The sequence below is a fragment of the Meriones unguiculatus genome, chromosome 12 (assembly GCF_030254825.1).
Source record: "Meriones unguiculatus strain TT.TT164.6M chromosome 12, Bangor_MerUng_6.1, whole genome shotgun sequence".
Lineage (NCBI taxonomy): Eukaryota > Metazoa > Chordata > Mammalia > Rodentia > Muridae > Meriones > Meriones unguiculatus.
Genome location: NC_083360.1, coordinates 87630447 through 87648537, shown reverse-complemented (window position 1 = coordinate 87648537; position 18091 = coordinate 87630447). Strand labels below are relative to the sequence as shown.

The 18091-nt window shown below is 37.2% G+C and overlaps 1 protein-coding gene across 1 annotated transcript in view; it reads right to left on the bottom strand.

Moving 5' to 3' along the window:
- Positions 1-18091, bottom strand: part of Faf1 (Fas associated factor 1) — a 294629-nt gene that overhangs the window by 222878 nt on the left and 53660 nt on the right. The window contains exons 3-5 of the mRNA XM_060366116.1: positions 14306-14352; positions 10744-10952; positions 1685-1776 (exon numbers count right to left, since the gene is read on the bottom strand). Coding sequence (XP_060222099.1) covers positions 1685-1776; positions 10744-10952; positions 14306-14352 — 348 coding nt within the window. The remainder of the gene's footprint in view (positions 1-1684; positions 1777-10743; positions 10953-14305; positions 14353-18091) is intronic.

Here is an 18091-nt window from a genome sequence, read left to right as displayed (position 1 = left end):
TTAGGACAATATTTTAAGAACATTTCAAAATGACCACCTTCCTCTCAGCAAACTACAAATGGACGCAATGTCACTTGATTAGTGCAGGTTTCTTGAATAAAAAGAAACTGATTTTGTTCTTGCTGTTTATTTGTATCAAGGTTGTTGAATTACTCACTCGCACCTTTTTAAACCACGTATATGAGAATAGATAAGGGTAGGACTGAAGATGAGGTAAGAAAAAGCTTCCCTGGCAGGTGGCGGCCCTGAATGTCAACCTGAGGGCTACATAGCATCGAGAAGCAAAATATCTAAGGACATGGGGAGAAACAAGCTGCTTTTGTATGGTGTGTGAGTTAAAATAGCTTTTACATTTTTATATCATTGGAGAGGGATCAAAAGGACATTTCATGACATGAAATTTTATAACAGTAAGTCTATGTCCATAAGGAAAGTTACACTTAAAAACTGTGATGCTTCCTTTTCATATTGTGTCAGGGGTGTTCTCACTCTTTGGGAATAGAGTAAAACAGCTATAACAGAGGCTGGATAGAGCCTAAGTATGTATTACCTGACTGTACAGAAGAGGCCTAATGACTAATATAGCACATCCTCAACTGTATCCAAACCTTCAAGGCCTTACCTGGAGTCTGGAATTCTAGTAAATGTCTCAATGAAACTAAGACCAACTCAGTACAGGAACTTGACAATTGATATACATATAATATATATGATTTATAAGCATATATATGATTTACAGGCACAACTTACCACAAACCATTCACGAAATAATGAACCAAAATATCTTATTTATGCCTGGCATAGAAATATAGACTCAGTAATATATGAAGACTCATAATTATTTGTACCATAAACATACAAAACTTTAGCACTAACTCATTTCTTTCTTTCCATTTCTGCTCTCTCTTAAGAGCACAAGTGAAATATTTTAACCATGAGGCTGGGCTTAAGGGGTCAATAACAGCCACTGCTACTAGAAACCACGGCACCTTCCGTAAACTCTCAATAATTCATTCCATGCACCTGCCGCTAACCAAGGAAATGAAGAAACATTCTTACCATTTACACTTTCCAAGTTTTAAAAGTTTCCTATTATCTCTGTTCCATATGCAATACTTGGCATAAATGTACTCAGTGTGTGTGACTTCTTTCAGGCCAGTAAGTAATTGGTCAGTAAATTATTATTCCAGGGCACTCACTGATACCCTAGGAGGTTTGAGAAAAAGGTAAATGCTCTCAAAAAAGGTACCAACCTTCTAAAAAAAAATTACTTAGAAATAGGAAAAACATGCCACACAGAGTTTTTATTTGCATAGCTGAACTCATTTAAAACTATTACTGGCTTATTTAAAATTATTTAACTTGAAAAACATTATTTGGAAATTAAACTAAATTACTACTACCAAATTTACTTCTGACATACATAAATTATGTAAAATTAATTTTTCAGGATGAATGTGGTGATGCTTGACTAAAATCCCAGTACTGGGTTGGGGGCGAGGACAAAAATAAAAGGATCAGAAGTTCAAGGCCATCTTCAGCTACATAGAGAGTTTAAGATCAGCCTGTGTTACATGACACCCTGTCTCATAAATCAAGCAAGCAAGCACACAAAGCTAAAAACAACTTTTGGCATCACTTAGTTATTCACAATTTTTTTTTACTAGTCAGTTAAGAAACTCACACTGTCTTCCACATCTCCAGTCTTCCAGCCTTTCAACAGCATTTTAGGCACAGGTATCTGAAGTTCATTTTCTAGAATCTGTTTAATCTCTCCTGCACAAATAAGAAGAGATAAAATATAACTGACAAGGCAACACAGTCAATAATTGACTATATCGACATTAATATCTAGTATACAATACACAGTCAATGACATTTGACTGCTAAATAATTGTTTTAAAATTCAACACTCCAAATTTAAAATCTTCTTGACAAAACAATATGCTGTTCTAATGAAGAACTTGGGCTATAAAGATAATGACAAAAATATTTCACAATTTATTAAATAGCTAATTATGTACTTCACTTTGATCAATGCATGACTTTCTAAAAAGAAGTAAGTATCAGTAGTTAAATAATTTGAACAGAAAACAAACTAACAAGCAATACTGTTAGGAAAAGAAGTGAAGCCTATTGTCTGACTTGGAATAATGTAATGCTTGCAAGATAAAAGCCAACCACAGAGCAGTTCCGATATAAGCCACGCAGAAGGCATGTTCTGGTATGTTCTGTGAATCCTAGAAGCCTGAATAATAAAAATATAGAACTTTGGAGGTGGCCCCCAAGATTGCACGGCTATGCTCCTGGCAGAGCAACTCAAGCCTCTGTGCCTATTTCCACCAGCAAGGGGACTTTGAGGTTGGCCACTGCGTGGCTCTGGTTCAGGGCTACCTTCACTGCACTAGCTGCACTAGCTGCTGGCCAAGGACTTTCTGAAATTTCCAACAGTGTCATTTTCTGGGCTTGCCACAGTTAAAGGAGCTCACAGCCAACACTGGGCTCAAGCTCTCAAGCTCCTTCCTGAAGCACCTTCACCCAGAGAGGATTCCCAGTGGAAGCCTGCAGCATTTCCTGTCCATCCCATTCCCCTTGGTGAGAGAGATGTCTGTCTACATGAAACTACCTTAATCTTTATAATCCCAAGGTATTGTAAGGAATGTTTCAAGGAATAAACAGCATATTCAAAAGGCAAATCTCACATGGACATCCTAATTGTCAAGTGCCATACAGCCCACCAGATTGGCTACTCACAAATACCTACCATGTTCTCAGCATATAACATTAGTGGTACATACATTACAAAACGTAAGGTACCTCACTATAAGGAAAATGCATTTTGCAATGAAAATTAGAATTGACAGTGTGCTTGGGGAAAATACTTGCTTGTTGTTAGTTCAGCGTCTATAAAATAGAAGATAATTTCTTTATTTCTTCCCTGACCCAGCTGTCACTGAGTAGAGAGTTGTTCAGTTTCCATGCGTGTGTAGGCTTTTTGCTATTGTTGTTGAGGTCCAGCTTCAGTACATCATGGTCTGATAAGATACAAGGTATTATTTCAATCTTCCTATATCTGTTGGGGCTTGCTTTGTGACCTACTATATGGTCAGTTTTGGAGAAAGTTCCATGAGGTGCTAAGAAAAAGGAGTACTCTTTTTTTTTGTTTGGGTGAAAGGTTCTGTGGATGTCTGTTAGGTCTATTTGATTCATGACAGTGGTTAGTTTCATTATCTCTCTGTTTAGTGTCTGTTTTGTTGACCTGGTTTTTGGTAAGAATGGGGCACTAAGTCTCCTGCTATTATTATGTGAGGATCTATGTGTGCTTTAAGCTTTATTAATGTTTCTTTTACAAATGTGGGTGCCTTTGTATTTGGGGCACAGATGTTCAGAATTGAGATTTCTTCTTGGTAGATTTTTCCTTTGATGAGAATAACGTGTCCCTCTCCATGTCTTTTGATTAGTTTTGGTTGAAAGTGTATTTTATTAGATATTAGAATGGCTACTCCAGCTTGCTTCTGGGGTTCGTCTGCTTGGAAACCCTTCTTCCAGACCTTTACTCTCAGATAATGTCTTTGTGGCCGAGGTGTATTTTTTGTATGTGGCAGAATGTTGGGTCCTGTTTACACATCCATTCTGTTAGTCTTTGTCTTTTTATTGGAGAGTTGAATCCATTGGTGTTGAGAGAGATTAACTATCAGTGATGAGGTACAGAATTAAACAGAGATTTCTCAACAGAGGAATCTCAAATAGTGGAGAAACACTTAAAGAAATGTTTAATGTCCTTAGTCATCAGGGAAATGCAAATCAAAACAACTCTGAGATTCCATCTTACACCCATCAGAATGGCTAAGATCAAAAACTCAAGTGAAGGACATGCTGGCAAGGAACTGGAGAAAGGGGAACACTCTTCCATTGATGGTAGGAGTGCAAACTTGTACAACCACTTTGGAAATCAATCTGGTACTTTCTCAGAAAATTGGGAACAGCTCAACCTCAAGACCCAGTAATACTGCTCTTAGGCATGTACCTGAAAGATGCTCAAGCATACAAAATTTGCTCAACCATGTTCACAGCAGCTTTATTTATAATAGCTAGAAACTGGAAGCAACCTAGATGTCCCTCACTGAGGAATGAATACAGAAATTGTGGTACTTTTACACAGTGGAATACTACTCAACAATTAAAAACAAGGAAATCATGAAATTTGCAGGCAAATGGATGGAACTAAAAAAGATCATCCTGAGTGAGGTAACCCAGAACCAGAATGACACACGTGGAATATACTCAACTTATAAGTGGATATTAGCCAAATAACACCGGATAGCCATACTAAAATCCACAGACCTACAGAAACTGACTAATTTCTCGGGAGGATGCTTAATTCTCATTCAGAAGAGCAAATAGGATAGACACTGGAATTGGTTGAAGAGAGGGAACAGGATAGCAGCCTACCATAAATGTCCTCTGAAAGATTCCACCCAACAGGGCATCAAAGCAGATGCTAAGACTCACAGCCAAACTTTGGGCAGAGCGTAGGAAACTTTGGGAGTTGTACGAAAATAGGGAGGAGTTGTAGGAGTAGGGAAATAGAAAGACACAGAAAAGACAGGAGCTCCATAAGAAGACTAACAGAGCCAACAAATCTGGGCCCACGGGGGCCTATAGAGACAGATGCACCAACTAAGGACCATGCATGAAAAGGACCTAGACCCCCTGCTCAGATGTAGCCAATGTGAGGCAGCTCAGTCTTCATGTGGGTATCCTAGTAAGGGGAACACAAGCTATCTCTGACATAGACTCTGTTGCTAGCTCTTTGATCACTTCCCTCTGGTGGGGGGAAGGAGGCATTTCCAGGCCACAGAGGAAGAGGATGCAAGTAGTCCTAATGAGACGTGATAGGCTGGGGTCCTCCTTTCTAAGAAATAGGGAAGGAGAATACAGGGGAAGAAGAAGGGAGGGTGGGACCAGGAGGAGAGGAAGGAGGGGGCTACAATCAGTATATAAAGTAAATAAATTATAAAAAATTATATGTTAAATTTTAAAAAGAGGATAACTCTGCCTAGCTCAAAAGCTAAAGCCAATATATATGATCTAAAGACAATTTAAACTGTGTGGAAACATCAGAGTTCCAGAAGAGGGAGAAGAGGACACTATAGAATCAAACAGCAAAGGGCTTTATCAGGTAGACAACACTTAAATCCAGCAAAAAAGTGTAACTGAAACCAGTGCAAAGCACAGCTGGACTGCATAGTAAGCCAAAACAAAATAGGCAAGAACATCATTCAGTGAAGGTAAAAGATAGGAAGACTAAAATAAAATAAAATTAAAGGACAAAATACTGATGAGATACACCAAGAAAGAACAATGTTCCCATTGAGTCATAAATTCTTCTGTAAGAATCCAGTCGACTGACAAATGTGTGGGCAGGTTTCAGGCACTCTGCACTACTTCAAGTTGACTGTTCAGAACACACAAATGCATCTTTTATCTATCTGCCTCTGATGAGTTGCTGCTAGTCAATAATTTTAAAATATCGCATAAGCCCATTGTTTTAAATTAAATAATAAGATTGAATGCGAAAACTAGGAAAAGAAACCCATGATGAGAAAAGAAAACGAGAGAAAAAAAATTTTATATTACACAAGTTCTTGCAGAAACAGCTGCTTAAAATAAGCAACACAACGGAATCATTCATGGCCTCCAGGACTTTTCACTTTCTGTAAGAAAAGACTAGGCTAGTAAAGAAGGCTCTGTGGGTAATGAATGGTATTTGCTGTCAAAACTGCAAATTTGATGCCTGTTATCAATATGGCAAGTGAAGATAAATGCTTCTCCAAAGTTGTCATCTGCCCTTTAAACCCATTCTGTGGCACATTCACAACATACACCACCACCACCACCACCACCCCATAAACACACACATAATAAAATACTATTTTAAAAAATTAAGTCATTTTGTGCATTCAAGGTAATGAGTAGCAATCAAAACAAAAAACAAAAACAAAAACCACCTCTGGTTCAACTTTGCATTTGTAGAAGCACAAATCCAAAAATGTCACTACTGACAAATACTCTGTCTGTGAAAACAGTGGAAAGGTAAGTCATATTTGTCACGTTCCTTTCATAGATAAAGGACTGTTCACCCTGCTGTGCTTGTCTGGGCATCTGCAGCTGCAAGTCCGCCCAGTGCTTTCCTCTTTAAATTATCTCCAACAGACACTTTTCTTACACCCTTGAAAACATGCAGGCTTAAAACAAGTTCTTAGTAGAAAAAAAGTCTTAGAGTCCCTATTATCCTCTGCAGACAGCCTGGATAAGACCAAAAATAACTCTGAATACCTTTGTTGCACATGCACAGCACAACAGGAAATAAAGCCAGTTAACAACTTCTCTTCTCCCCTGCTTTTCCTAGTCTCTGATAATTATTAGAATTCTCCCTACTTTCTCTTTTCCCACGAGATCAGCTTGTTAGGGTCCATGTGGAGAATGTGTTATCTTTATCTTTCTGCATTTTACTTAATATAATGTCCTGTATTTGCATTCATTTAGCCCCAGATGACAGAATTTCATTCCTTTAACTGAATATCTTCCTTGTGTCTTTTCCTGTCATTTTTTAAACTTAAAATAAAACAATTTAAATCATAACTTTTTAAGATTTTTTAGTGTGTATAGGGTGAGAGCAAACATGCTGAAGCATGCATACAGAAGGCAGAGGCAAGTTCATCATGTCACTTTCCTCCTTTCACTCTGTTTTAAGAAGTATTTTCTTGTCTAATAATATCTCTGTCCTTACTATCAAGGCAATATTGGGCTCATAAAATAGATTACAAAAAATGTTTTCTCTTTCTCTATTTTTGAAGGATTAGTAGTATTCTTCTTAAATGTTATTCACTCATGAAGCCATCTACACTTTAGGTTTTCTTGATTGGAAGATAGGGACTTTTCATTCAGTTTATAGATTTGATAGCCACATTAATTACTTACACGTATGAACACATACAAAAACACTTACATACAAATCTTGTATATATGGTCAGTGTTGACTTACATATAGTCAATTGACTTACAGTCAGTGTTACATCTTCAAGTATCTCTTTCCTTCCCAACATTAATAATCTACATTTTCACTATCATTCATACTAGCAAGAAGATTATTGACTTTTATTAACTTTCAAAAAACAACTTTAAGTTTTGCTCCTTGTCTTTATTACTTATGGATTTTCTATTTTATTAACTTCTGCTCTTATACATAGCGTTTTAATTCTGTTCTTAATGTCTTAACAGTTTTGTAAAGCAAAGGCTGATATACAGCAAATATTACAAACATCTGATAAATTTTAACAAATTTATCCAATAATGAAGCCACCACAATCAAGGTCGTAAATATAGCATCCATTTCAGAAGGTTTCACCGGTAGCTCCTCATGCACTGCACTTCCTCTTCCGAGAGGCTGGACTGGATTCCTACAACTAGAATAATCTGAATTTCTGATTTTTAGAGGAATATAATTTCAGAATGTTCTCTTTTTGTTGACTTCTTTTACACAAAATAAATTATTTTCCAAAAAGCAGAATCACAGTGTATGGACATTAAATTTCTTGTCTACTGCTCAATTTATGCACATAAATTGTATACAGACATATATGTATACACACACACATATGTGGGGTTGCTTCTTGCTTGGGCTATCAAGAGTGAAGTTGTTATGAATATTACTATACTATACCCACCTTTGATGAACATACATAACTTTGTAAAATAAAAAAAAGTCCTGTTTTCTAATGAGATATCTTTTTCTTCATCATCAGATTTGTATGTATAGTACGCTTGTGAACTCAGGTACACAATCTTTCCCTCGAATATTACAGTTGCTTTGGATCGGCTAATTCTACTGCTCATTATGAACCATTTCTTTGCATTTTGTAGACTGGTAACCTAATGGCAAACTTTGTCTTTTTGGATGCTTGATCTCTTTGCATTCCTATAAATATACTTAAACTTTCTTTAGTTACAATTCAGTCACATAGTTACATAGCTCAATTATTTTGCGTTTTGCTTTTTAGATTTGTAATATTTAATCTAAGGATAATTGTTCCCAAACACATCTTTATCATAAATTCAGTCAGAAAAGTTTTCTCATTTCCCATTTGATCATAAAAACAGGTTGGCTAACTTCTAAGTATTTTGAGAACACCCCCGATATGGGATGTATTTATTTCCCTACTTTCCAGTGTTTTAAATTGTCCTGTAACCTCTAGCTATTTGATTATGATTACGATGGAGGTGCCCGTGGGTTACACCTGCAGTAATAATTTCACTGACCCTGGTATGCTTACAGTTGCCCTTTCCACCCTGCTCTCTCTCTGGAGTGATCTATCACCTTACACTTTCCTCTACTACCTGAACCCAGGACTTCTTGTTGTCTGTAGTTCACATCACACAGTGTCTACTGCTGTCTGACAATTCACTATTTTCAACAGCTAATTAATTAACTTCATCTTAGTAATTATATGTGTGTGCATGCTTAGTGGGCATATGTATGTTATAAAAAGATTTAGAAATAATAAATATGAGAACTGAGCAAATAAGTCTTAGCACAGGTAATGAAATAGATATTTCGGACATGAAAATATTTGTTTCTGGGGTGACTGTTCTCTACATCCTACTCACTGAAGAAATCAGTGGGAAGACACTGGATGATTAGCTCTTTTCCACTTTCTGGGGGTTACTAATGTAGCGTGGTCATGCCAAGAAGGGGAGTAAGGCATGGGCATAGCAAAATTTGAACCTGTACAGAAAAGATGAATATTGAGGCCACAATATACAACTGAAAATATAAACAGGACAGAAAAACCACTAACCAGCCAATGCAGCTACCACTAGGTGTCACTCTGGCATAACTTTCTTGACTGAATTTAGCCTTACTTTATTATCTTGTTCCATCTACCTGGTAACAGTACAAAAAAAAAGGCATTATCTTATTGGGCATCTTTTTTTTTCTATACAGAAATTAACACTTATATAATTCCTGAAAACAGTAAGACGCCTTATATTGCAGGTCAAAAATTTTAATGTGTCTATTTTGAAGTCCCCTATTATAGGTAACTAGCTAATCGATATAAACATATACCCTTACACTCTTTTTATTCAGCCACTCTTTTTCTCAGTAGATATGATTACAACAAATACCACAACTGGAGAGAGAATTTTAAAATAAAACTGGTCTTCTAAGATTGAGAAGTTAACATTCAGAAGAGAAACCTTAAACACAAAGTAATCAAATACTACATCCACAGAGGTTAAGAACTAAGTCACAAGGAGACCTCATGTGACCCTGCAGCCTAAGCAGGAAGGTGAAGCAAACACACTGTGAGAGGTGGGGAGTAACTGAAAGGTACACCAAGGGATCGGCGTTCAGAAAAAGTACACCAATCTCGTTGTATAAAACATATATGAGATGGAAAATGAACACATGTAAATTACAGAGAAATTATTTTAGTTACACATGAAAGAAACCAATTCCTGAACTGTAACAAAGGAGATGAAAATAGAAGAGATTCAAACAGGAAGCGACAAAACTTGTAGAATTTAGTAAATCAAACACAGTGAGAGAGGAAAAAAAAAGAGTTCTATCAAGTCCTAAATATTATTTACTACCATGCCTTCCATATTTATACCAAAAGTGAGCAAAGAAAAGGTTCATGGCGTAAGACCTGACTGGCATCCACTTCACTGTGAGAGAAAAACTGCGCTCCAGAATATAACCAGACTGGGAAGAGGTGCAGAAGTAATACATATCACATGGTAATGTTTGCCTTCTGACATACTCTGAATGAATTATAGCAGGTGAATGTAACAGTAACAGTTAAAGAAACAGAGGTCATGAATTAAAGAGAGAGCAGAGGGAACATGAGATCAGTTGGAGGGGAGAGAGAAGAGTGAAAATGACATAAGCAAAGTACTCATGTATGAAATTCTCCAAAAAAACAAAATACAAGAAGCAGAGCTTTTAAGTGGTAATTTAGGCAACAAGGGCCCCACTCCTGTGGAAAAGACTATTATTAAAGTTCTTAACAAAGCAAGCCCGTCCCTTCTGCCCTTCTTGCTTTGTGTCATGTAATGTCAGGGTACTCATCCCTCCCAGGAGTACAGCATCAGGTCCTGTCCTAGAAGCAGAAGGACGCTATCACCAAATCGAGATTACGCGCCTTACTCTTAGACGTCCCAGCAGAAATATAAGAAAATTAAGTTTACTGATCTTCATGAAATTATCCCTGCTTATGAACTCTTTTGTAGCAGCACAAAACAGACACAACAGTATGAAAATTACTGTGCTTTAGTTGCAGAGTGGGTATACAACAAACTCAACTTACACCATTTTTTGAAGCTCCTAGGTGTTTCATTTACAGCAATCCTAAAACAGTATACAGAGCTATGAAATGCTCAAAGTCAAGTGCTTGTCATGGATGACAAGTGCCTTAGAGTGAGCAGCTTATACTGGCAAAAGCACATAAAAATAACAATGACAGTTCAAACAGTATATCAAAAATTCTTTTTGAACTTACCTTAAAAATCACAATATATACTGAAATCAGAGCACAACGCCTTTATGAGAAAGTATCCAATATGTTGTGCCTCTTTCCCTTCTTGTTGATAGTCAACTCAAAGGAAAAGACTTACATAAACTTGGAGTTTGTCTAATGAGTTATTCACTTATGAAGGCTTTATCAGGGTAATCCTTACCAACAGTACAGCTGTCTTCGAGTACCACGTCAACATTTCTGTCTCTGTACTCAACTCTGAAGTCTAGCATTCGAGGCTGCCTTTCTACAATCTGCCTGGATGGCATTACAGGTCGAAAAGCTGAAGAGGAGGGAGCTGGAGTTGGAGCTGGAGCAGGGTGACTTGCTGGATCAAATGTGGGTCCTGGCATGGTCTCACCTCCGAAGTCACTAAAGTGTTGACAGGAAAGAAAATTTATTTCTAGTTCATTCACTGCGTCACCAAGGGTCAGCTCCATTGCCTTGCCTGTTTTGTCTATCAATCTGCCCACACCTGTGTTAAGGTCAAGTTCTCTTTCTTCTAATACATCTTTAACAATGGCGAATGGCTAAATTATTTTCCTTCTCACCATTGCTCTTCTCTTCTAATACTATCATATCACTTAAAATTAGATTGTTGCCTTATGTTGTCATGGAAGAGGGAAGTCAAAAGACAAAAATGAGCATTAAAAACAGCACCTTGGGCTTGGTGAGATGGCTCAGTGGGTAAGAGCTCTTGCTAGCAAACCTTATAACCTGAGTTCCATCCCAAGAACATATAGTACAAGGAGACAGCTAATTCCTCCAAGCTATCCTCTGGCCTGCACCCTCATACATGCACCAGCGCACACATGCACCGGCACATACGTAATTGCTCACACCCTTTAAAATATGAAGTGTATATTTTCCAGCCACTCTCAGTGAATCATTATTTGACTTGCTATTTCTATTTTCCACAAACACAATTTGTAACTTCCTTAAATTTTAATTCTCTTTTACTTCACTCCTAGTTTTAAAAGATGAGTTTTGTGCCAGGCGGTGGTGGTGGTACACGCCTTTAGTCTCAGGACTCAGTAGTTAGCAGTAGGTGGAGTTCGAGGACAGCCTAGGCTACAGAGTGAGTTCCAGAACAGCCAAGGTTACACAGAAAAATGCTGTCTTGAAAAACAAAAACAAACAAACAAAAAAATGAGTTTTGTTAGGAAAATGGAAGCCAAAGAAGCCTTTTCTTAATACTAAGTTCACAATCTCTAATGAAAAACAAAGAGGACCTCTTTTTCCCTATGTGTGCAAAACCTGTTCCGTTTTAATCTAGAGATTGCCCCTTTCCTTTATAATATCATTGGCACTTTCTAAAACTTAAATATAGTCAGTGTTTGCTTTCTTAACTAAAACTAAGCGACTGAGGTGATTAAGTGGATGAATGAACTCTTACAAGGGCTGTAGAACCCCTTCTGACCCTGATGCAGAGTCACAGAGGAAAACAGCCAGCCCAGTTGTCAGCGCTAGGCTCAAGAGAAATAAAACCGAGACACAAAGAAATACATACTTCTAAAGTAGTTGATTCCGCTCTTCTGAAGTATAAACTAAGAATTGGTTCGATATCAACTATATTTAAATCAAACATACAAAGCAATTACCGGTGAGTAACTACACACTCACCGAGCACTGTGTTCTGCCTGCAGTGCTAACCTAACCCTATGAACAGCATAAGAGGGCCTCTTTCATTTTCCTCTGTCAGCAGACACACAGAGTCATTTTCACTTACATAAATCCACAATGCTTTTAAGACTAAAGAACACAGGAAGGGACTAGTTGAGAAACTTACTATATACAACTTATTTTATTACACTGGCATGATTCCTCAGAAAGAAGCAAAGAAAGCTAATAAAAACCCACTCTGATCACTTGAGACGCTAAATACTATAGTAATTACTACAGAATACTAAATTTTTCATCATTAAAAAAAATTAAGCAAAAAACATTATTTGTAACAAGAGAGATGAAATACTTCCAGGGAAAAAGAATTTCTACAGTTACCATAGCAAATGCTATGAAATATAAGCTAAGCCCAATGTGTCTCCAGAACCCACTAACTAAAAGCCCTAAAGGAAACAATGGCACAAAATGTGGAAACAACATTTATTCAACTGAACCTAGAGTGCTATCTGGTACTCTAAAACTTCCTAAACCAAATTTATTAAAGTAAACATGAAGGAAGTTCCTATAATTATTTGGTTTGCTTTTCTGGACAAGAGCTTCAAAAGAGTTAACTGAATGCTTTTAAATCACCCCTGCCAACCAATCAAAACCAAAAAAGTTGCTACTACAGACTTTGGATATCAGCTATATTTACTCTGGCTCAAACATGTGACAAATTTTTAAAGGGAAGTTGGAAAATAGCTTCCCATTAATCATTAAGCATCAGACTGATTTTTGCTTCCATCTTAAATACACAGTTTCCTACCAAGTATAGCACAATTTTGCATTCAGCTTGAATTATTTTTATGCTGTTACAACAGCACTTTCTTCCTCTCCGCAACTATTCCTAGTCCACTATTTCTGTGTGCCTCATCTGCACTTAGCAGTTCATGCTTCCATGACTTACAAGTCCTAGCACCAAAACTCAAGCCAAGAATCTGAACTGAGAAAAGAGAGAGAAAAAAAAAAAAAAAAAAAAAGACTATGCTTGGGAAAGAAAACTGTTTTTATCTCCTATGACTGTATACTGAGTTATTTTAATCCAGAACCAAACTCTCCCACTTTAAAAAGAAAACTATCCACTTCTTTTTAAGTCTGTTTTAAACATTATAGTTCTCTTTTTAAATCGCCTTCCAATTTTACCTGTAAAAAAGACACAAAGCCAATAAAACAAACCCATATATTACCAGTAGATATTTCAGATACAGTAATCGTTCTATGCTCTGGGATGAATGATTATTAAAGAATTCCTGGAATTGTTACAAATTGTTAGAAGCCAGCTGGGAAAGGGGAAAGACTATGTGTGGTGAGCTTGGAGAGAAAGCCTGAATTGTCATGTGACAACCTTATTGGGCAGCTACTGAGCCATGTCTTACCTTCAGTTCCTTCCATCTTGTAACTAAAAGGGTCATTTTAGAAAGTTTTCTTTAAAATTTAAAAACACCAAATCACTTTAAAAGTTTATTTTATCCAACTGGCAAAAATATATAGATTTTGTAGTTAAAATAACACTTCCCAGGCCTGTTCTAACAGTACTTGGGAGATGGAAGTAGAAGAAAAAAACAATTTAAGGCCAGATGCAGTTACATAGGAATCTCAAGGCAAGATGGTATACACAAAGCCCTGTTCCAAAAAAGAAGTAGGGGTGGGGGATTGGAAACTTTAGAAAATTAACTACTTTAGAGAACTAATTAACAAATAATAAAAAGAACAATGCTTATATTAATGAACTTATAGACCAAAAGTCTACAGCTCCACTAAAAAGTGAACCCAGAGCCAGCAATATGGAAATGGCTGCTCTTTCAGAGGTCTTAGATTTGGTACCAACACCCACGTGACAACTCACAACCACCTGAAAGCTCACCTCCATTTCCAGGGTACCCGATGCTATCTTCTGGCCTCTCTGCAGGCACTGCTCGCAAATGCTGAGATTACATATATGCAAGCATATACATAAAATACAAATAGTAGGTTTTAAAAAAAAGTAAACCCCCAACATTGGTAACATTTTCTTCTTCATTCTAATAAACTGCTGTGAGACCATTATATGTTTTATAACATACCTTTGTAGAATGCCATTTTCCTGGGGTATTACACCATTGATAGCTGCCTGCAATGGAAAAAAAAAAGAGAATTTAACAAAATGGGTTACTGAACTAGTGGAATGAAGAATACCATAAAAGGAACTAAATATACCTTGAAATATTTATTTAAACAAAATACTGAATGTTTCCTTAATGATAAGAAGCATCTTCTGTTACGAGCTTTTACTTTACAATAATAAAATGCTGTATTTAAAAAGCTTTGATTAAGACTGGTTTTCCTTTAGGGACTACCTGTGTCCTGTTCCACATGCTGTTGAAATTATATCCATAATGATGCCCTACACAGACCAATTAGACTCTCCAAGGAGTATGCACCTTGAATAAATGTAACTGGAAACTGACCGACTGAAACTATATTCTTCTAACAAAACTACTCGATTTTTCCTACCCAACTGCTGGACCAATTGTTACTGGCTTCCCTAGCAGCTCGGTTATTCCAATGTTCTTCTAAATCTGTGAGATTCTTCTCTGCATACTTCTGGTAATTTCTACTTGCTACCTCCCCACTCCCACACATTCTACTTCATATTCAAAAGTTTCAAGCATAATCAGAGATTTTAAAAGGTCACTCTCTAGACTGACTAAATGCAACTAAATACTAAAACTAATACATTTCAAATATGAAATTTATACACAAATAGAAAAGGAATTCAAATATCATTTGAAAATAAAAATGATAAATGCATTTCTATGTAACTATATTATTAGCATATATAATTAATCTTGCAAATTCTTGGAAAGCTTGTGAAAAAGAGTAATAATTATTGCAATATTAGCTTTGTTTCATCAACTATCTACTTTTTTTCATCTCTGGAAAATACTTGAAGTGCAAAAATAACTGCCTTTTTATTCAAGTTGTTTTTATGTATTACATCAGAATTAAAACAGTTTCAAACTTCCTAAGCAACAAATATTTAACCCAGAGGACACTAGTATTTTAGCATTCACAATTCCCATCCTGTCATAATGCCAATTCTTCCAACACAACCAAGATGTCCTTTAATTTAGACTGATCCCTTATATAGAATCTAGCACCAATCGAGCCATTATTTTTAGTTACTAGAACTGTCTGGGCACTAACACCACAGTTTTGAACAAGGTAGAATCACATTTTTCTTGTGTATTATGTCCTAGGTAAAATGGTATTCTTCTTTTTAAGATCTATTTCTTTATTGTTTATATAGTGTTCTATACTGCATGCCAGAAGAGAGCACCAAATCTCACTATAGATGGTTGTGAGCCACCATGTGGTTGCTGGGAATTCAACCCAGGACCTCTGGAAGAGCAACCAGTGCTCTTAACCTCTGAGCCATCTCTCCAGCCCCCTAGAATGGTATTCTTATGGCAACCTTATTCCCATAGCAGTACTATCACTGGCGATGAGACCTTCTGAAGAGGCCATCATGCCCACACACTTGGTCTCTCCACAGAGCAGCCAGCATGATGCTCATAAATGCTTAGTCAAGAAAAACCCTTTTCCTTCTCAAATGTGACATAACACTGCCACAGCTATGAGTCATTCACTTTAAAGTGCTAGAAGGAGAACATCAATCCCACTTTAGATAGCCAAAGGAGCTGACAACAATCTCAAAGAGATCTGTGCATTCCCCATGTTCAGTCAGACTATTCAGAGCAGCAGAAGGCAGCGTGACAAAATGCACAACAGTGGATGAATGGACACATGAATGTGGCATGCACATACAGTAAGTAAAATACTATCTGCCTTTAAAAAAGAAGGAAAGTCTGGTCTGTCCTGTTACAACATGCACACACTGTGAAAAAATTACAGCAAGTAAAGTAAGTCAGTCACACAGAGACACAAGACAGATACTGTATGTATATACAATTCAACTTACACGAGGTATCTAACGAAATTGTAGACTTCATAGACAAAGAGAATGGTACATGCTGGGAACTTTGGAAAAAGTAATGACTGTTGCTTAACAGGTATACAGTTCAAATTTTGGAAGATAAAAAGCTTCTGGAGATCTGTGTCACACAACAGTATAATAATGTTAATGTTAAACACCCATATGCTGACAGGCAATTCTCCAAACCCTGGTTCTTAACATATCAGTAAATTATCAATAAAATAATATATTAATAATAAATTCCATATTACTGTATGATTAGTCACTGGTCATGTTTAAGACAAAACGTACATTCAAGCTTTACATGTGATGAATTAGTATACACACATATTGCAAAATTATCACAACTGAATTAATACATCATCACTACAGTTAGCTGCTTCTGTGTGTGCACCTGTGCACACTCATACACATGCATGATAGAGGTATAGAAGACACTTATGGAACATTTGCAAGAAGTGAACTGAAGGGGTGGGTTCTCTGCAAGTATCCAGACAACAAAGAGAACCAAGCAAAGAGTTTAAGAATAAAAGCCCAGTGCAGACTGACTTCATCAACCTGGATGAGACTTCAGGGAGTCTGCAAGCAGTTCATTGTCAACGTATTTAAAACAACACAGTTTGGGAAAAGGTTTCCAGACAACAATCAGTCCAATTTAAGGTACACAATAAAGCTTAAGGTGTGACTGTACAGAAACTCTTTTACGAAATACATGTGACCATGAGCGTGAATTCTACAGCTACAATCTAATGTTGTTTCTGACTGATAGCACAGAGGCCAGCAGCCCATAAAGTACTTGAGACATTCCCTGTCCCCCAAGGACGGGCCATGGTCTACAGAGAAGAGTGCACGGAATAATCATTTGGGTGAGGTTTCCCTTTACAACAGAAGGTGAGTGAGGTCTGCCTCTGCAGACAGCAAAAAAGACGAGGGCTCCTTAACAAAATCCACTCCCAGCCTTCTGGGCAGGAACACAGGTTTTTGTTTTTGTGTTTTAAGATTTTATTTATTTTATGCACGAGTGCTCTATCTGCATGTACACCTGCACACCAGAAGAGGGCATCAGATCCAGTATAGATGGTTGTGAACTGCCATGTGGTTGCTGAGAATTGAACTCAGGACCTCTGGAAGTGCAGCCAGGGCTCTTAACCACTGAGCCATCTCTCCAGCTCAGGAAACAGGTATTTTTTTTTCCCCTCCATTAGTGAGAGGGCCCTGGGTGTTTAACACACCTGCTTCCTTAGTGCTCCATGAGAGCAAGTACCTGTGTGCTCCCAACAGTGAACAACACAGGCAGATTTATTGACTATCTGCATTCTGGCATGCAGCGGCTCTCTAGAACATACTCATGGTATAACTAGAAGTTTATGCTTCTGGGTCAATATCCCAATTTCTATGTGTGATAATCATTGGCAACTACCATTCTAACCTGTTGCTAGTAGTTCAACTTTTTATAGATGCCATATGTAAATGACATTTGTCCTTCTGTGTCTAGTTCAGGCTGTTTCAATACCCTGACTAACACCAATAATGTTATAATGAACATGCAATGTGCTCAGGTGAACTTGATTAAGAATTGGTTTTCTTAACAGGCAGTGGTGGCACACTCCAAGCAGGCAATCTCTGAGATCAAGGCCTGGTCTACACAGTGAGTTCCAGAACAGCCAAGACTAACACAGAGAAACCCTATCTCAACAAACAAAGAAACCAAAAAGAAAAATAGGAGTTAGTTTCCTCATCTACAAAAAGGGACAGAATGCAATCTGACTTCATAAGCCTATTATAAGAATCAAATATTTTAAAAGAAAAAGTGCTCTACAGGAGTTAGCAATGGAAATTATCCATTCTCAATTAAATGGTTTTTAAATTATCT